The sequence below is a fragment of the Haematobia irritans genome, chromosome 1 (assembly GCF_050003625.1).
Source record: "Haematobia irritans isolate KBUSLIRL chromosome 1, ASM5000362v1, whole genome shotgun sequence".
Classification (NCBI taxonomy): Eukaryota; Metazoa; Arthropoda; class Insecta; order Diptera; family Muscidae; genus Haematobia; species Haematobia irritans.
The window spans coordinates 134691034-134713271 of NC_134397.1; the positions used below are offsets into that span (position 1 = coordinate 134691034).

At 26.6% G+C, this 22238-nt stretch overlaps 2 protein-coding genes across 9 annotated transcripts in view; one reads left to right on the forward strand and one right to left on the reverse strand.

Annotated features, from left to right (window-relative positions):
• The window catches only part of cnc (NFE2 like bZIP transcription factor cap-n-collar), a 297514-nt gene that overhangs the window by 93837 nt on the left and 181439 nt on the right, over positions 1–22238 (reverse strand). The gene's annotated exons all lie outside the window — the stretch shown is intronic.
• Positions 1379–11038, forward strand: LOC142219863 (ribonuclease 3-like). Its single transcript, XM_075288636.1, has 3 exons — positions 1379–2794; positions 2853–3174; positions 10948–11038. The coding sequence occupies exons 1-3, from the start codon at positions 1459–1461 to the stop codon at positions 11036–11038; spliced, it is 1749 nt and encodes a 582-aa protein (XP_075144751.1). The 5' UTR covers positions 1379–1458.

Below are 22238 nucleotides of genomic sequence, written 5' to 3' on the forward strand. Positions count from 1 at the left end.
CAAAATTCTGTGATGATTTCCCCATATCCTACACACTGCAATGCCAAAATTTCCACAGAACGGATGAGTTTTAAATAAGGCTCCAAGTCGCCCTACACATATCTTGGCGAGATCTAACCAATATCCTTGTAAAATCGCCACTGCTGAGTAGCAAAAATTGTAAATATTACTCTAATTGTCCTATATCTCGAATACATATGCATCGCCTGAAAAATTAAAAATCTCTTTTGTACAATTGCATTAAAATTTCTCTCGCTTCATATTTCCCATATTTTTTACTAACATTGTGTATCATCCCAGGGCGTTAGCCGATTTAAATTTTAATTCTAGAGTTTTTGTAGAAGTACAAAAAATTGTTTCCATTAAAAGTATTTGTATCTGGAAATGCAAACCTTTATATAGCTCCCAGCAAATTTTAAGTAGTTGAGATGGTAACACAAATGTTTGTCTACATAGTGGTGAAGGGTATAATATAGTCGGCTCCGCCCGACTTTAGATTTTACTTACTTGTTTTTAATTGAAATGTATTCAATCAAAAAAAATGATAGTATCAATCATGTATAGTTTTATCAATAGGGGTAATTTATCGCTTCGGAAATTTCGACAAAATTTTGAAGGATGTCTGGGGGGGCATAGCCCCCCCCAGAGAAAATTTCTAGCTCCGCCAATGAGCAAAACTATCAACCAATTATCAGAATAAATTCAGGCAGTTTATTAAACCCAACAAAAACCACACTTGAACCCTCCAAAAAAAGGTTTTACATTGATAGCCGGCTTTTGCCGAAATAAATTCGAAACAAACATATCTCTTTTCCAGTTCCAGTTAATTGTCCACCATTTTTTCATCGGTCAGCTTTTTAATGTTTTCAAGAACGTAGAATCCATAATTTTAGTTTTCTGCAAAGATATATACATTTAGCGACTTCCTTAAAGTTTTATTTCATTTTTTTATTTTCACTTACCTAGTTTTATAAACTATTTGCTTATTTGTCTAAAATTTTCCATTTTTTTTATTTCTTGCAATTGACCACAAACTTCGTTGCACAAATAAGTATTGAAAACCACATGGTTTTTTCGTTGCATTTTACGGTAGTGTTTTGTCAAAGTTTTCTCATATTATCTTCAACACCTTTTCAAAGATTTCGTCAACATTTTGGCAAATTGGAAGTAATTCGCAAACAATTTGAAGATGTATTGAAGATGAGCTATTTCAAGTCAAGTTGAATTTATGTTGAAAATTATATTTACCCTCAAACTGAAAAGTTGTTGCATTTGAAAAACGCTTATCCTGTGTTTATTGGGTTGCTTTGTTGCATCCACTGCATGGTGTGAACCCCCTTTATGCGATCAGCTGTTATTTCATCTCATTGGGGTTTAGTTGCAGTCAAATTTATTAAAGGCAATAGCATTTACTGTGGATAAGTGAAAAGTGTATTCTCATAAGTTTTTTGATCCATAATGCCACCACCGGATCCTTTGCCGCCTGTGGCAACTAATAAATTATCACAAAGTGGTGGAATAAATCGTGACAATGAGGAGTATACTAAGCGTACACAAATTGACGATGCCTCAACTAAAGGAAGCCGAATCTCGCATACATACGAGCATTCAGATGCTGCAGCTAAAGGTAGTCGAATTACACACTCTCACGACTATTCAGAACCACCTCCAGGATACGATGGACGCAGTGATTATCCTCATACATCATATAAATACAGATCTTACCCTAGTAGTCATTACTACCAATATCCTCCACCACCGGTGGTAGTTCCTCCACCACGTAGCTACAATGTTTCACACCGTTATTCTTCATCTGTACCCAGGAATCGTGGGGATTATTATTCGCGAACGACATCATCTTATTCCACTGGAAGTCGTTATGATTCCCAAAATCACTCGAATCAATCAGTTCCACCAGTGGTTGTTAAAGAAAAACGTTCTCGTTTGCGAGAAGATCGTCCCCAAAAGCCGGAGACGGAACGAGATCGATTGCTAAGGATGTGGAGATCAAATTATTGTGAAACTCCTGAAGAGATTCAAAGAAAAATGGAGGAACTTAGTGAACTAGAAGAGAACAGCAGAGAGGTATGGATACGATCTTCGCCAGCTGATCCGTATTATCGTCGTACCAATACTGTTCATGAAGTTGAGGGAAGCGCTCGTCTTTTAATCTTATGTGAATTATTCGAAGAAGAGCTATTGAAACGATCTGATCGTATTAGAGAGAAATTGCCTCCATATAAGCCAGCACCTAGACTGGCAACAAGGAGACGTGTTTGCAAACATAAATCTGAGGGCTGTTCCTCTTCGGATTCTGACTCCTCGGACAACGAGGATTTTAAATTGGAACAGGATAATTGCATGGAAGAACTATCACGCAAAGTTCAACATCCCTATCGTATACATGCCGATTTGTGGCATAATGAAGCCGGTGAAATGAACGATGGTCCCCTTTGTAGATGCTCACAAAAATCACGACGTGTTGGAATAAGACACGGAATTTATCCTGGAGAGAAATGCTATACCAAGTGTGATCCCAATTCTAATAATGCAAATAAATTATACCATTATCGCATAACAATTTCCCCTCCCACAAATTTCTTAACGAAAACACCTACGATTATCAAGCATGATGAGCATGAATTTCTTTTCGAAGGATTTTCTTTGTTATCCCACTTTCCGTTGGGCGATTTACCAACATGTAAAGTAATACGTTTTAATATAGAATATACCATAATGTATGTGGAAGAAAAGATGCCCGAGAATTTTACCATAAAAGAATTGGATTTGTTTTGTAAGTCTAATATTGAAAATAATCAAAATATGAATTATAAATTTGTCTCTCCACCCAGTTAAGTACATGTTCCATGAACTTTTAGAATTAGTAGATTTTTCATTGTTACCCAAAATGGATGAGACTGTTACAGAGAGCTGTCCAGCTTTTCATTTTCTACCACGATTTGTACGTGATTTACCAGACAACGGCAAAGAGGTGTTAGCTATGTGTGAAGTTTTGAAATATCTTTTGGACAATGCAGGACCACTTGTTGATAAACCACTTTTAACCAATTTAGAGCATACACCACAAACCGAATGGCAAGATTATGTAGATAACTTCAAGGGAATGTTGGCCACAAAACCTGGTTATAAACCTAGCTCAATACGTGTGGATCAGTTAGATTTTTTAAAATTTCATATAGTATTTTTTTCTAATTTGTTTGCTCTGGGAAATTTTGTCAAAATTTCATTTCTATAGAAAATTTTCTCAAAATTTAATTTCTATAGAAAATTTTCTCAAAATTTCTGTAGGAAATTTGGTCGACATTTCATTTCTATAGGTTTTGTTTTAAGTTGTTTTCTCTGGAAATTTTGTCAAAATTTCATTTCTATAGCAAATTTTATAAAATTTTCATTTCTATAGAAAATTTTCTCAAAATTTCATTTCTATAGGAAATTTTCTCAAAATTTTATTTCTTTAAGAATTTTGGTCAAAATTTGACTTCTATAGGAAATATTTTAAAAATTTCGTTTTTAAAGGAAAATTTCTCAAAACTTCATTTCTATAGAAAATTTTCTCAAAACTTTATTTCTGTAGGGTTTTTTTTTTAATTTGTTTTCTCTTGGAAATTTTCCCAAAACTTCATTTCTATAGTAAATTTTGCCAAAATTTCATTTCCATGTAAAATTTTCTAAAAATATCATTGCTACAGCAAATTTTAATAAAATTTCATTTCTATAGGAATTTTTTTTTTCATTTGTTTTCTCAGGGAAATTTTCTCAAAATTTCATTTCTGTAGCAAATTTTATTATATTTTCATTTCTAAAGAAAATTTTCTAAAAATTTCATTTCTATAGGAAATTTTCTCAAAATTTCATTTCTATAAATTTCATTTTCTAAAAATTTCATTTCTATAGGAAATTTTCTCAAAATTTCATTTCTATGTAAAGTTTTCTCAAAATTTCTTATAGATATGAACTTTTGGCAGAATTTCTTATAGAAATTAAATTTTGAGAAAATCTCCTATAAAAATTTCGTACACATTTTTGTTGTTGTTTTTTCTTAAATTATTGCAAGTGATTTTCTTTTATTTGGGTATAATTTATTTTTGACGTTTCACTGTCTTATCACTTTAAGCTATTATAAGATTTTTTCTAAATTGGCCATCTTAATGCATTGATGGCTTATATTGGGCGTCAGACTTTACTATCAATTAAATGAACGATCAAACAATATTTTCGATTTCATTGAACTCATTAAAGTACTACAATTAACCTATTTATAATTAAAAGACTTTTTGAAAAAAAAATGCTTGCTACGTAGCATAGAAAAACCAAACAGTTCTCTTAAGTTTGGATTTGTTGAGCGTTTTTTGTTGAATCATTGATGATGCCGGCTAGCTGCTGCCAGCAGCAAATCAACCTAGCCTCATTTGCAGAGAGCCATAACTTGAAGCATGCAAAAGCCACTTTAGCTTTAGCCCCTACCAAAAAAAATAGTGTAATACATAAGAGGGCTGTGTGTATATACATTTTTAATTAATGGAAATTAAATAAATTAGTTTAAATTTAATTTTCCCCATCTTTTTTAATAACCATAGTGAACGAATGGTTGGCTGTTGGAGAAGCAATGATAATCTCGACAAAAAAAAAAAAAAAAAACGAATCCAAAATAGGCATTAAATTGCTATACACTGAGAAAAATAAAAGTTAAAAGTGTGGTAAACAAATTAAATTATTATTTTCAATTTTTATTATTTATATTTTTTATAGTTTGTCTTTATTTGATACAAAAAATGTTTTCTCTGTATATATCCATTCCATTGGGTTAACATTTTTCCTTCTTTAAATTGGACTGTGTTATTGGAAACGATGCACTTTTTCGTTGTTTTAATTTACCCGAACCAACAACTCAATTATAAGTCCATGCTATATGGGATTTCTCCTGATGGAAATGATGGCGGCGTCCATCACAGTCACTGATCATAATGTTACGTTATGACTTCCGCTAAATCTGGGTTTTTGAAAATCTACAATTATGAAATTTTACTCAATGGCTAACGACCAAACCAAGCAAGCAACCAACCAGCTAGCCTCGCCACTATACAATGGTGGCGGCTTGGTTACTATCTTAAAGAAAGGAAATGGATAATGGCTGCTTGCCGACTACCTTAAAGGTAGAAATAATAAAAAACAAAAACAAGTAGAAATAATCAAATGGAGGCCAACTGGCAACATTGTATGCTAAATGCAGAGACTCTAACAAAGTTGCCCTAAAAAGAACCAGTGTATACTTTTAGTTAATAGAGGAAGGAAATTATTGTGAGTTTAGGTTTTTCATTTTTTTTTATATATATAATTTTGTCAATTTGGAGTTTTTCTTATGAGTCAACTTGAATTGGGATATGTATCGATAGGATAGATTTTTGATCTTTTTTAGATGTGACGAATATTATTGATATTACCAAATTAGTGGATTCCGAATTAATTGCACTTGCGTGACTAGGAGTTTAGTTTGTTAGTACCCCCATAAAGGGGCAAATAAAATGAAAATTCGAATTTTTTATATGAAAAACTTCGTTTGCTCATAATAGAAAATCCAAATATAGAAATGAACTTTTAACAAAATTTTCGATAGAAATGAAAATTTAATAAAATTTGCTATAAAAATTAAATTTTGATCAAAGTTCCTATAGAAATTAAATTTTGACCAAATTTCCTATAGAAATTAAATTTTGACCAAATTTCCTATAGAAATGAAATTTTGACAAAATTTGCTATAGAAATAAAATTTTGACAAAATTTTCTATAGAAATAAAATTTTGACAAAATTTTCTAGAGAAATAAAAAATTGGCAAAATTTTCTATAGAAATAAAATTTTGACAAACTTTTCTATAGAAATAAAATTTTGACAAACTTTTGATAGAAATAAAATTTTTACAAAATTTTCTATAGAAATTAAATTTTGATAAAATTTCCTATAGAAATGAAATTTTGATAAAATTTCCTATAGAAATGAATTTTTGACAAAATTTCCTATAGAAATGAATTTTTGACAAAATTTGCTATAAATATGAAATTTTGACCAAATATCCTATAGAAATGAAATTTTGAACAAATTTTGTACAGACATGAAATTTTGAAAAAATTTTCTATAGAAATACAATTTTGGCAAAATTTTCTATAGAAATAAAATTTTGACAAAATTTTCTATAGAAATTAAATTTTGATAAAATTTCTTAGAGAAATGAAATTTTGCCAAATTTGCTAGAAACAATTAAATTTTGACCAAATTTCCTATAGAAATAAAATTTCGACAAACTTTTCTATAGAAATAAAATTTTGACAAACTTTTCTATAGAAATAAAATTTTGACAAAGTTTTCTATAGAAATAAAATTTTGACAAAATTTCTTATAGAAATTAAATTTTGATAAAATTTCTTATAGAAATACAATCTTTGACAAAATTTTCTATAGAAATAAAGTTTTGACAAAATTTTCTATAGATATAAAATTTTGACAACATTTTCTATAGAAATAACATTTTGACAAAATTTCCTATAGAAATACAGTTTTGACAACATTTTCTATAGAAATAAAATTTTGCAACATTTGCTATAGAACTAAAATTTTGCAACATTTTCTATAGAAAGAAAAATTTTGATAAAATTTTCTATAGAAATAAAAAATTGGCAAAATTTGCTTTAGAAATAAAATGTTGACAAACTTTTCTATAGAAATAAAATTTTGACAAATAGAAATAAAATTTTTACAAAATTTTCTACAGAAATTAAATTTTGATAAAATTTCCTATAGAAATGAAATTTTGACCAAATATCCTATAGAAATGAAATTTTGACCAAATTTTGTATAGACATGAAATTTTGAAAAAATTTTCTATAGAAATACAATTTTGGCAAAATTTTCTATAGAAATAAAATTTTGACAAAATTTTCTATAGAAATTAAATTTTGATAAAATTTCGTATAGAAATGAAATTTTGACAAAATTTGCTATAAAACATGAAATTTTGACCAAATTTCCTATAGAAATGAAATTTCGACCAATTTTTCTATAGAAATAAAATTTTGACAAAATTTTCTACGGAAATAAAATTTTAACAAAATTCTATATAGAAATAAAATGTTGACAAACTTTTCTATAGAAATAAAATTTTGACAAAATTTTCTATAGAAATAAAATTTTGACAAAATTTTCTATAGAAATAAAATTTTGACAAAATTTTCTATAGAAATAAAATTTTGACAAAATTTTCTATAGAAATAAAATTTTGACAAAATTTTCTATAGAAATAAAATTTTGACAAAATTTTCTATAGAAATAAAATTTTGACAAAATTTTCTATAGAAATAAAATTTTGACAAAATTTTCTATAGAAATAAAATTTTGACAAACTTTTCTATAGAAATAAAATGTTGTCAAAATTTATTATAGAAATAAAATTTCGACAACATTTTCTATAGAAATAAAATTTTGACAAAATTTTATATAGAAATAAAATTTTGACAAAATTTTCTATAGAAATAAAATTTTGACAAAATTTTCTATAGAAATAAAATTTTGACAAACTTTTCTATAGAAATAAAATGTTGTCAAAATTTATTATAGAAATAAAATTTCGACAACATTTTCTATAGAAATAAAATTTTGACAACATTTTCTATTGAAATAAAATAGAAGTAAAATTGTGACAAGATTTTCTATAGAAATAAAGTTGTGACAAAATTTTCTACAGAAATAAAATTTTGACAAAATTTTCTATAAAAATCAACTTTGGACAAAATTTTCTATAGAAATAAAATTTCGACTAAATTTTCTATAGAAATAAAATTTTGACAAAATTTTCTACAGAAATAAAATTTTGACAAAATTTTCTATAAAAATCAACTTTGGACAAAATTTTCTATAGAAATAAAATTGTGACAAAATTTTCTACAGAAATAAAATTTTGACAAAATTTTCTATAAAAATCAGCTTTGGACAAAAGTTTCTATAGAAATAAAATTTTGACAAAATTTTCAATAAAAATCAACTTTGGACAAAATTTTCTATAGAAATAAAATTTTGACAAAATTTTCTATAGAAATAAAATTTTGACAAACTTTTCTATAGAAATAAAATGTTGTCAAAATTTATTATAGAAATAAAATTTCGACAACATTTTCTATAGAAATAAAATTTTGACATAATTTTCTATAGAAATAAAATTTTAACAAAATTTTCTATAGAAATAAAATTTTGACAAAATTTTCTATAGAAATAAAATTTTGACAAACTTTTCTATAGAAACAAAATGTTGTCAAAATTTATTATACAAATAAAATTTCGACAACATTTTCTATAGAAATAAAATTTTGACAACATTTTCTATTGAAATAAAATAGAAGTAAAATTTTGACAAGATTTTCTATAGAAATAAAGTTGTGACAAAATTTTCTACAGAAATAAAATTTTGACAAAATTTTCTATAAAAATCAACTTTGGACAAAATTTTCTATAGAAATAAAATTTCGACAAACTTTTCTATAGAAATAAAATTTTGACAAACTTTTGTATAGAAATAAAATTTCGACAAAATTTTCTATAGAAATAAAATTTCGACTAAATTTTCTATAGAAATAAAATTTTGACAAAATTTTCTACAGAAATAAAATTTTGACAACATTTTCTATAAAAATCAACTTTGGACAAAATTTTCTATAGAAATAAAATTTCGACAAACTTTTCTATAGAAATAAAATTTTGACAAGATTTTCTATAGAAATAAAATTGTGACAAAATTTTCTACAGAAATAAAATTTTGACAAAATTTTCTATAAAAATCAACTTTCGACAAACTTTTCTATAGAAATAAAATTTTGACAAAATTTTCTACAGAAATAAAATTTTGACAACATTTTCTATAAACATCAACTTTGGACAAAATTTTCAATAGAAATAAAATTTTGAGAAGATTTTCTATAGAAATAAAATTTTGACAAAATTTTCTATAGAAATAAAATTCTGGTAAAAAGTTTTATAGAAATAAAATTTCGACAACATTTTCTATAGAAATAAAATTTTGACAACGTTTTCTATAGAAATAACATTTTGACAAAATTTTCTATAGAAGTAAAATTTTGACAAGATTTTCTATAGAAATAAAGTTGTGACAAAATTTTCTACAGAAATAAAATTTTGACAAAATTTTCTATAAAAATCAACTTTGGACAAAATTTTCTATAGAAATAAAATTGTGACAAAATTTTCTACAGAAATAAAATTTTGACAAAATTTTCTATAAAAATCAGCTTTGGACAAAAGTTTCTATAGAAATAAAATTTTGATAAAATTTTCAATAAAAATCAACTTTGGACAAAATTTTCTATAGAAATAAAATTTCGACAAACTTTTCTATAGAAATAAAATTTTGACAACATTTTCTACAAAAATTAAATTTTGATAAAATTTCCTATAGAAATGAAATTTTGACAAAATTTGCTATAAACATGAAATTTTGGCCAAATATCCTATAGAAATAAAATTTTGACAAAATTTTCAATTGAAATAACATTTTGACAAAATTTTTGATTGAAATAAAATTTTGACAAAATTTTTGATTGAAATAAAATTTTGACAAAATTTTCTATAGAAATAAAATTTTGACAACATTTTCTATAGAAATAAAATTTTGACAAAATTTTCTATAAAAAATATTTGAGAAAATTTTCTTTAGAAATTAAATTTTGATAAAAGTGTTATAGAAATGAAATTTGACAAAATTTTCTATAGAAATATATTTTGAAAAGTAATATTTTTTGTTTGGTAAAATTTTCTCCAAATTGTGGTAGATTATTTTTGGCTCAATAATTTGGCTAATATTCATATTTACACATTTGAATAGTAGTCTTATTTATTTCTTCTAAAGAAGTGAGAATTGATTGTAAGTGTGATGGACTAAATTTGTAATTAAAAATTGATCACAAAATAAAATTTTTTTATTAACTCGTTTGCTATATATTTCCCCTATCAAAAAGTGATAATAATTTCCTTAAAAAAACTGAAGATGACTTTGTGCGAATAAAAAAATAAGAGTAAATACTACAAAATAAACAAAACACACCCAATTATCCGTAGCAGGTCAAAGAATGGAGCCTGGTCAGCAGAGACCACATGTCTATGAAAGATAAGAAAAATGAAGAGTGAAACCATTGATGAAACAGCCGGTGATGTTTTGTTAGCTATCTAGCTGCCAGGCTAGGTTAGAGTATTCGCTCCGCCACCATTGTTATAACATATTGCCTCTAAAGAATTGTAAATGATATGCAGGCTAGCATTATGTTGCAACATTTGGTTTTACAATAATTTCCAAACTACTCGAGACAAGATGAAAGAAAACACAAACAACGTATGGAACTATACATACAACTAAAAATTATGAATTTTGAAGGAATTTTGAAATGTAATGATGACCAAGTGAAAAACATATATAGAAACTCACGTCAAACTAGCATTCCCATATAATTCTTCCAATAGACTAAGGGAGAAACGGTCTGAAGGACGGACGGACAAATAGAAGAGCAGACATGCTCTAACTACTCAATTTAAAAGTTGAATGTCTATACCTGTCTAACCTAACTGACCTAGAATTATTTAAATGATTAAACAGAAGATGGAAAATGTATTACAAAAATATTGAAAAGTAACAGTTATTTCAGAAAAAAAAGGAAAACATAGACGCATTGACAAAAAAACTTGTCCGGTTCCAAAGATTTTTTTCTTTACACTAATGATTTTGGTGTTGATTCCGAAGGAGCAATGTTTGGGTTAGTGTGTCTTAGTGTTTCCAAATATGGTTTTGTTATTATCTATCATATGCCATTTAAAAATTTTTATTTATTAAAAAAAATGAATAATAATTAAATATGTCTTATACACATCCTTAAAGTGTCATTAAACCCATTGGAGATATTTACAAAATTTCTTATCTTCAACAAATAGCCGAAAATCATGTGACACAAGTTCTGTCATCGATATAAAAGATAATTGGCAATAAGACGTTTATTTGTTTCATAATTATAATCTTCAAAATATTTCAAATTAAATTAAAGCATTGCTTGAGTTTTTTTTGGAGGGGATTTTTTGAACCACATCATGTTTTGACTCTTGAAAACCGGTTATAAAAAAAACCAAAAACAAAATAAACTGGAGTAATCAATGGACCAACAGGCAAATATTGTATGAATTAAACAAAAAAACATTAAGTAAAAAAAAAAAACAAAATAATAAAAAAACTACTCAAATTCCTTTGTAGGAGACTATGACGACAACGAATCTACGATGATGAAAAAATGGTCAGTTGAAGGTATCAATGTAATCTGATTTATTGTTATTTCTATGAAAAAAAAAAAAATCATAGATATAGGCAAACATAGGGAAGTTAAAAACTGAAATGAAACCAACAAGTCCAATTACAGCCAACGAGGTAGGAATTGACAGTTTATGGCAAAGAAATACATTTTTGACAACATTTTCTATAGAATTAAAATTTTGATAAAATTTTCTATAGAAACAAATACTTGGCAAAATTTGCTACAGAAACTAAATTTTGACAAAATTTTCTATAGAAATAAAATTTTGACAAAATTTTCTATAGAAATAAAATTTTGAAAAAATGTTTTATAGAACTAATGTTTTGACAAGATTTTCTATAGAAATAAAATTTTTATAGAAATACATTTTTGACAAAATTTTCTATAGAAACAAAATTTTGATACAATTTTCTATAGAAACAAATATTTGGCAAAATTTGCTATAGAAATAAAATTTTGACAAAATTTTCTATAGAAACAAATACTTGGCGAAATTTGCTACAGAAACTAAATTTTGACAAAATTTTCTATAGAAATAAAATTTTGACAAAATTTTCTATTGAAATAAAATTTTCTATAGAAATAATAGTTTGAAAAAATGTTTTATAGAACTAATGTTTTGACAAGATTTTCTATAGAAATAAAATTTTTATAGAAATAGATTTTTGACAAAATTTTCTATAGAAATAAAATTTTGATACACTTTTCTATAGAAACAAAATTTTGACAAAATTTTCTATAGAAATAAAATTTTGACAAAATTTTCTATTGAAATAAAATTTTGAAAAAATGTTTTATAGAACTAATGTTTTGACAAGATTTTCTATAGAAATAAAATTTTTATAGAAATACATTTTTGACAAAATTTTCTATAGAAATAAAATTTTGATACAATTTTCTATAGAAATCAAATTTTGACAAGATTTTCTATAGAAATAAAATTTTTTCGTTTTGTTATTGTTGTTTTTTTCCTTTAATCGTTGTTGTTGTTTTCGATTTCAGTTTAAAACCATGCATTGACTAAACTACAAGTGTAGCTTAACCAACAGAGGAAAAGAATGTTTGTCAAATTTATTTTGGCAAAGCCCTATAGACTGCAAGATGGTTGGATGGACGCACGTCTCGGAATTACCACATTCCTCATCAGCATTCTCTACTTGCAGCAAAACTATGTTATCAACCAATTATCAGAATAAATTCAGGCTGTTAACTAAACCCAAAAGTGCCAACTGCACTCAAATCGATGATTTGACGGTGGCAAAGGAAAAGAGATATGTTTGTACGAATTTATTTCGGCATAAGCCGGCTATCATGTAAAAACTTTTTCGGAAGGTTCAAGTGTGGTTCACTTTTGGGTTTAGTGAACTGCCTGAATTTATTCTGATAATTGGTTGATAGTTTTGCTGCAAGTAAAGGATACTGATGAGGAATGTGGTAATTCCGAAACGTGCGTCCATCCTACCATCTTGCAGTCTATAGGGCTTTGCCCAAATAAATTTGACAAACATTCTTTTCCTCTGTTGGTTAAGCTACACTTGCACGCAGAGAAGGAATGTGATCACTTCAAACATGTTTTAAGAGCAAAATGTTATTTTTGGACGGTGACTATTGAACATTTTTGTCGCAAAAATGTTGTTTTCTTGGCAAACATATACATGGTTGCCGAAATCAGATATATGCTTTTTGAGAAAATAACATGGTTGCCGCAAACATGTTACATGTTCTCCATCCAAAAATAAAATGTTGCTCTCGAAACATGGTTGAGGTGATCATATTCCTTCTCTGGGTGTGTAGTTTAGTCAATGCATGATTTTAAGCTGAAATCAAAAACAACAACAGAAATAAAATTTTGACAAAATTTTCTATAGAAATAAAAAATGTTTTATAGAACTAACGCTTTGATAAGATTTTCTATAGAAATAACATTTTCTATTGAAATCAAATTTTGTCAAGATTTTCTATAGAAATAAAATTTTGACAAAATTTTCTATAGAAATAAAGTTTTGACATAATTTTCCATAGAAATAAAATTTTGACAAAATTTTCTATAGAAATACAATTTTTGACAAAATTTTCTATAGAAACAAATTTTTTGACAAAATTTTCCATAGAAATAAAATTTTTGACCAAATTTTCTATAAAAGTAAAATTTTTGACCAAATTTTCTATAGAAATAAAATTTTGACAAAATTTTCTATAGAAATAAAATGTTGACAAAATTTTCTATAGAAATAAAGTTTTGACATAATTTTCCATAGAAACAAATTTTTGACAAAATTTTCCATAGAAATAAAATTTTGACAAAATTTTCTATAGAAATAAAATTTTGACAAAATTTTTTATAGAAACAAAAAATTGAAATCGCCGCATAAATCAATTATAGTTTTACTAAAGTATATTTTTATTTCTAATTAATTCTGTGATTGATACTATCATTTTTGTGATTGAAGAAGTTTCAATTAAAAAATTATTTAGTGATTGATTCACTTTGATTGATTCACTCCATATTCATAATCATATTTCTCCTCTGGGTGTAGGGGATGTTGATGATCTGATATGATCATATATGTAACCGTCCTGCAATCTAAATGGTTCTGTCCCAAACAATTTGACAAACATATTTTTTCTCTGTTGGTTAAGCTACTCTGCTAGTCTAGCCAACATAGAGTTTTAAGCTGCACTCAAAATAGTAAAAAAAATAAAACTGGACTTCCATAACATCCCACGTAGATCAAAACATATCAACAAATACCTGAAACCAATCGCTAATATTTGAAATGACACCCATGTGGACAAGTGGAAGAAATGAAATAAAAAGATAGATGAAAACAAAATTACACCAAATACTTGAAATTGTTGGCATAGTACACCAGGCCAGGTCCGTTCGTTGCCCGTTTTATATGAAATGTATAACAGGTATGGAGGCTGTAATAACAGAGTCTACTTGTCAATTGATTACAGTAAAAAAATCCACAATGCTATTGATTACAACCAGAAGTATTTCGATACAAAAAAAAAAATAAATAAATAAATAAAATAGTCCATATTGAAAATTTTTTGTCATAAATTAAGTTTGGAATTGGGGGTTTGTTGGCTTCTCTATCAATATAGCGTTATGCTTAATTATCGGGGTTATTGTTATTTGAGCTGAGAAGAAACTAGTGTTTGGGGGATGTGAATTATGTAAAAATAAAAATAATTTAAAACATAACCAACTATACATATAGAGACCCATGAGACTACAGTGACTGATAAAAAAAGTTTCGACATGTAAATGTCCACATTTAAACAAACCCACTATTAGGTTAGGTTAGGTGACGGCCCGATGTATCAGGCTCACTTAAACTATTCAGTCCATTATGATACTACACTGGTGAACTTCTCTCTTATCACTGAGTGCTGCCCGATTCCATGTTAAGCTCAATGACAAGGGACCTCCTTTTTATAGCCGAGTCCGAACGGCGTTCCACATTGCCGTGAAACCACTTAGTGAAGCTTTGAAACCCTCAGAAATGTCACCAGCATTACTGAGGTGGGATAATCCACCGCTGAAAAACTTTTTGGTGTTCGGTCCAAGTGGGAATCGAACCCACGACCTTGTGTATGCAAGGCGGGCATGCTAACCATTGTACCACGATGACTCCGCACAACAAATCCACTATGAAGAAACTTAATTTCGGAAACTATTAAATTATACTTATTCTTTACTAATCTGAACTTCAAAACCTATATCGGCGATCTAAATTCTTCTGTTTATAGTTCCGTTCTTTTAATCGAAGAACAGTTTTTACAATTCTACCAAAACTGGTAGATTTTTTACTGCTTGGTAGATTGGTAGAATTTATTGATGTTTTGGTAGATTTTGCAAAATATTCCTCTCCACCTAAGAGGTACTTGAATTCTCTATAGAAATAAAATGTTGACAAAATTTTCTATAGAAATAAAATTTTAACAAAATATTCGACAGAAATAAAATTTTAACAAAATTTTCTATAGAAATAAAATTTTGATAACATTTTCCATAGAAATAAAATTTTGACAAAATTTTCTATAGAAATAAAATTTTGTCAAAATTTTCTATAGAAATGACAAAATTTTCTATAGAAATAAAATTTTTGACAAAATTTTCTATACAAATAAAAAATTGATAAAATTTTCTATAGAAATAAAATTTTGACAAAATTTTCTATAGAAATAAAATTTTGACAAAATTTTCTATAGAAATAAAATTTTGACAAAATTTTCTATAGAAATAAAATTTTGATAATATTTTCTATAGAAATAAAATTTTGACAAAATTTTCTATAGAAATAAAATTTTGACAAAATTTTCTATAGAAATAAAATTTTGACAAAATTTTCTATAGAAATAAAATTTTGACAAAATTTTCTATAGAAATAAAATTTTGACAAAATTTTCTATAGAAATAAAATTTTGACAAAATTTTCTATAGAAATAAAATTTTGACAAAATTTTCTATATAAATAAAAAATTGACAAAATTTTCTATAGAAATAAAATTTTGACAAAATTTTCTATAGACATAAAATTTAGAGTAAAATTTCTATAGAAATAAAATTTTGACTAAATTTTCTATAGAAATAAAATTTTGACTAAATTTTCTATAGAAATAAAGTTTTGGAAAAAAATTCTATAGAAAAAATGGACAAAATTTTCTATAGAAATAAAATTTTGACAAAATACTCTATAGAAATAAAATTTTGACAAAATTTTCTATAGAAATAAAATTTTGACAAAATTTTCTATAGAAATAAAATTTTGACAAAATTTTTTATAGAAAAAAAAAATTGGGACAAAATTTTCTATAGAAATAAAATTTTGACAAAATTTTAAGAGGTACTTGAATTTTCTATAGAAATAAAATTTTGACAAAATTTTCCATAGAAATAAAATTTTAATAAAATTTTCTATAGAAATAAAATTTTGACAAAATTTTATATTGAAATAAAATTTTGACAAAATTTTCGATAGAAATAAAGTTTTGGAAAAAAATTCTATAGAAATAAAAAATTGACAAAATTTTCCATTGAAGTAAAATTTTGACAAAATTTTCTATATAAATAAAATTTTGACAAAATTTTCTATAGAAATTAAAATTTGTGACAAAATTTTCTATACAAAAAAAAAATTGATAAAATTTTCTATAGAAATAAAATTTTGATAAAATTTTCTACAGAAAAAAAATTTTGACAAAATTTTCTATAGAAATAAAATTTTGACTAAATTTTTTATAGAAATAAAAAATTGACAAAATTTGATATAGAAATAAAAAATTGACAAAATTTTCTATAGAAATAAAATGTTGACAAAAATTTCTATAGAATTAAAATTTTGACAAAATTTTTTATAGAAATAAAATTTTGATAATATTTTCTATATAAATAAAATTTTGACAAAATTTTCTATAGAAATAAAATTTTGACAAAATTTTCTATAGAAATAAATTTTTGACAAAATTTTCTATAGAAATAAATTTTTGACAAAATTTTCTTTAGAAATAAAATTTTGACAAAATTTTCTATAGAAATAAAATTTTGAGAAAATTTTTTATAGAAATAAAATTTTGACAAAATTTTCTATAGAAATAAAATTTTGACAAAATTTTCTATAGAAATAAATTTTTGACAAAATTTTCTATAGAAATAAATTTTTGACAAAATTTTCTATAAAAATAAAATTTTGACAAAATTTTCTATAGAAATAAAATTTTGACAAAATTTTCTATAGAAATAAAATTTTGACAAAATTTTCGATAGAAATGAAATTTTGACAAAATTTTCTATAAATAAAATTTTGACAAAATTTTCTATAGAAATAAAATTTTGATAGAAAATTTCTATAAAAATAAAATTTTGATAAAAATTTTCTACAGAAATATAAATTTTGACAAAATTTTCTATAGAAATAAAATTTTGACAATATTTTCTATAGAAATAAAAATTTGTCAAAATTTTCTATAGAAATAAAATTTTGACAAAATCTTCCATAGAAGAAGCGCTGTGACGGGGGTAGTGCTCGGTCATTATTCTTATGTTCTAAGTATGATATATTGGATCATTTCTGAATATCTAGATGCATCTGTAGGTACCCCGGTTTGGTAAATATCGTGTTAAGAGATTTGATTTGGTTGGCAATGACTGTTTTCTATACAAGGAAGTCTTCTTTCCTTCCTTAGGAAGACGAGTCCCAGATGCTTTTTTAACCAAAGCGAAAGTTACAGCATCCTGGCTGTTACTATTGATTGCTTGTTTGCCTGGTAAATAAAACCAATAGATGTGATATGGCGTTAAGAGCACCTGTACATGTTAGTAAACTTTTTCTCCAATCTCTCGGATGCCATTGTGGTTGGCAGATGCATTATTTTGAGTATCGCACTATGTTGTTTTTTTTTGTTTTGACCAAAGCCAAAGTTAGAGTATCCTGACTGTTACTATTGTGACTGCCTGTTTGCCTGATAAATAAAGCCAATAAATGTGACATGACGTTAAGAGCACCATTACATGTTTTAGTCACTGAGTATCGCCGCAAATTTTAGCCGTCATTCAATCAAAATATATTTAAACGAATATATATCTAAAAACATATTTAAAATTATTTTCTTGCAAAAAAAAAAAAACATTTCATCAATCCAAACTAATACACGCTCTGTCATCGCTCCACTAACTCTGAAGATGATCTACTTTTCACAAATTTTGAGCAGCTGTTAATTCAGACATTTTTTATACACTCATTAATCGTATGTCTATATATATAAATAATTTAATTGATTTTTTTTTTAATTTAATTAAATTAAAATTAAATTTAAAAAATAAATAAATAAAAAGTGCTGAAGAGAATAATAATTTTTTCTTTTAATTATTAAACAAAATTAAAACAAAATGTTTAATTAATTTAAAAAATTAATAATTTAAATAAAATAAAATATTGACGTCCCAAAGAAATCAATTAATTTTTATAATGAATGTTTTTCTAATTGTAATTAATTCTGTTATTGATATCATCATGTTGGTAGTTGAAATAATTTCAATTAGAAAATTATTTGCATCAATCTATTCCGTGATTTAATCCTACACAGAAAACTTTCTCAAAAATATTTCCAATTAAAATTTTAATAGAATTTGCAAAAATATTCAATTAAACATTTAATTGATTCAACAAATCGCAAGAATTAATAATATCAATTAATTTTTTAATTGGACCAATTAATGTCGTTATTGAATCCAAAAATTATGTTTATTTTGTATAATTCAGTAGTTATCTGAAGTCTCGGACTTATATCCTCCTCCGTATTCCCCCCGACATAAATCGGACCTATTAATGCTGTGTGTTTGATACTATTATTTTCGTAATTGAATCAATTTCAATTAAATCGTTAATTGGATTAATTTCATATCTGTTTTCAGTGTGAGCAAAATACTTTTCTTAAAATTCGATATTTATGTGAAGCCTCATACTTATGTCCTCTAGTGTATTTGCCCGACATAAATCGATGAGATTAATTCGGTGATTGATTTTATCATTTTTGTGATTGAAGCAATTTCAATTAAAAACTAATTGGATCAATTTATTTTGTGATTGAATCAAAGATTTTTTCTGTGTTAGGCTAATACCTTGCTTAAAATGTAGTCTCTTACTTATGTCTCCCACTGTATTCACCGACATAAATCGATCAGACGATGTTGTAATATTCATCATACACCAAATTGAACTTCGATGAATTTTCGCTAGTCATTGAAAATTGTATTACGGTTTTATATACGGAGGGGGGACAAAAAAAAAAACTAACATCTATGACGGTGATGTTGGCTACTTTTCAAACAAATTCTATTTGAAAATGTAATTTAAACCCCGTTGAGAGCGATAGAACGAACCACCATATCAATTTTTTTCTTCTTTTTTGGTTTTTTATTAAACTTAATATGTCCGTCCGTCCATTGGTATGGCGGCAATTTCTGTGAAGGTACCATAGTGTGTAGCATGTTAAGGTGTTACGATAGGATTAAATTTATTGGTTATCCAATACCATGGCCATATGGGGAGTTAAAAAGAGACTATAGGCGGACACTGTCAGAGTCGGCGGGGCAGATAGACCAGAAAATGGATAGAAATAAAGGAATTTTATAAGCAACCGTCACAACTGTAAAGTCAACATAATATCCAACAAGTGCATGGACCGATTAGAGGGGGTTTAAATTTAGTTTTTTTAATATGATTAATAGCTAAAATGGCGTATTTTGTTAAAAAAAAAAAAAGAAAATGGCGTAATAATTTTCCAATAGAATAGGTGGTTAGAGGGCTTATGAGCAATGGATTTTTTTTTTCGAAATATTCTTTATTTATAAATATGCACCGTTTAGAGGGGTTTTAAATTTAGGTTTTTATTTTACATGATTAATAACTAAAATAGTGTATCTTTTTATAAAAAAAAAAAAATAAAAAATGGCGGATTAATTTTCCAATTGAATAGGTGGTTGGAGGTTTATGAGGCAATAGGTATTTTTTTCCAAATATATTTTTATTTATAAATATGCACCGATTAGAGGGGTTTAAAGTTATTTTTTTTATATGATTAAAAGCTATATATGCGTATTTCAAAAAAATAGAATATGGCGGAATAATTTTCCAATAGAATAGGTGTTAAGGGGTTTCTGAGGCAATGGGATTTTTGTTTTCCAAATATTTTTTGGTTATAAATAGGCACCGATTAGATGGGCTTTAAATATTTTGTTATATAATTAAAATCTATATATGCGTATTTTTTTTTATAAAAAAATAGAATATGGCGGAATAATTTTCCAATAGAATAGGTGTTAAGGGGTTTATGAGGTAATGGACATTTTTTCATATATTTCTTATTTTTAATATATGCACCGATTACAGGGGGTATAAATATAGTTTTTTTATATGATTAATAGCTAAAATGGCGTATGTTTTTATAACAAAAAAAAAATAGAAAATGGCGCAATGATTTTCCAATAGAATAGGAGTTTATGGGACAAAGGGATTATTTTTTCTACGAATTTTATTTATAAATATCACAAACAAAAAACGAAAATTCACCATTTAATCCTTATCGCCTACCAAATACGGCGGTTCATTTATTATTACCCAATATCGTAATACCAAATTTTCCATTATTGTTTCCAATTTCTATAGCTCACCCTCAGGTCTATTCATAATTTCAGTAGTTATTTTATTATTGGATTTTTTCTCGCTCTCTTCCACCAAAAGCCAAAAATTCTATGGATTTCCTGTTAAAACTCTGATAAAGAAAGAAAAAATATGCTTAATAATGCTAAATTTATTAAATATTGAATATTGATAGGCAATATATTGAATTGAGCTGATGGTGATGGCTGTTTGCCCGCTGGAGACCTGTATAAGCCCAAAATAAATGCCAGCTTTTGTTCGACAAAAGACGGGGGCAGGGATCAGCAAAACATATTTCGTTTTTGATATTTCAATTCCCCCAAGACCAAGAAGAAGAAAAAGCCGACGGACGGACGGTCGGCCAGAGGGACTCTAGGTTTTTGTGTGAATTTTTTGTTTTTTCACCAAATATCTTTGCCGGTTATAGCAGCAGCAGCAGCAATGGCCATTACCACCACCGCCGCTATAACTACCACCTATTGTTTAGAAACGTTTGTATGAAATAATATGAAAAAAAATAAAATAATAAAAATATGAAAGTCACTTTTGGTATCGTTAATATTCGACGAGAGTGAGAACCCAATATCCATCGATATTGGAAAATTAGTTTGTTCGCTGGTCAAACACGTTTGACTTTCTTTAGTTTTTGGGATCTATCGAGCAGAGATCATCGCTTCTATTGATATCAGTTCGATTTTTAAAATGTGAGGAAACATGCATCTGCATTTTTTGGAACATTGATTATATTCGGCTTCTTCATAATTCTTTATATGGCTGCTGATCACCTTTGTTTTCGATTTTTCTTCTTGCTTATTATACTTTTATGCTTTCTTAGTGACAAAGGGACATTTAGTGTTTGACTAAAGATCATTAATTTTCAAAGAAAGACCAAAAATTAATTAACGCTGATCAAGATATTTAATTTGTGATTGTATTATTAAATTATAATAGAAAAAAAAAAAATATTTCAATTTTCATGTTTTTGATTTTGGGTAAAAAAATATAATTCTTTATATAAAAAATATTTTAAAATATAATAATCATTTCTTATTTCAAATGAAAAGTGAAATAAACTCCCCAAAAAGGTGAAATAATTACCGACAAAAAAACATAATAATAATACTTTATTTCAACTAAAATATTAAATGAAAAAAATATTCAATAAAAATCTTATGGTTGTTGGCAAATGTTGCACTATGCTCCTATTTGTGTTGTTGTCGCACATTCTTCTTTCCTAAAGAAGCTAAAGGCAATAGGTGCAATATAACATTTAGGGCACCTGTAGTTCCTTTCTTAAGTGGTGCTGAGAGACCAGTGTTGCCAGAAGTAGGGGAAATTCCTTACATGTAGGTTTTTTCTAATTTTTTATCATTTTTACATTTTGGTGGCTATAGAGGAGGAAATTAGTAGCCGGCAAGACTAGGGGCCAAATCACCGCAGTCGAAATCGAGTACTTCGTCTTCGTAATGTAGTTTACGCGGATCACCGCAGACCGCAGTCGTTATCGAATTGTTTCTACTCGAAGTTGAACACGATAGGTAGCATGCTATCGAAAACGAAGTATGTAGTGATTTTTGAGCAGAAAAAAGGTGAACAAAAAGAAACAAGTAGTTGGTGAAAATGAAAGTATTATTTATATATTTTGGCGAAATACATTTAAGAAAATGTAATATTACTTGCATTTAGGGAAACGGAAC

Bases quoted from the DNA above. Each gene is read 5' to 3' on its own strand.
- LOC142219863 (XM_075288636.1), top strand. From the start codon at position 1,459: ATGCCACCACCGGATCCTTTGCCGCCTGTGGCAACTAATAAATTATCA. The intron at 2,795-2,852 runs GTAAGTCTAATA...CTCTCCACCCAG, and splicing joins AAAAGAATTGGATTTGTTTT to TTAAGTACATGTTCCATGAA. The intron at 3,175-10,947 runs GTTAGATTTTTT...ACATCCTTAAAG, and splicing joins AGCTCAATACGTGTGGATCA to TGTCATTAAACCCATTGGAG.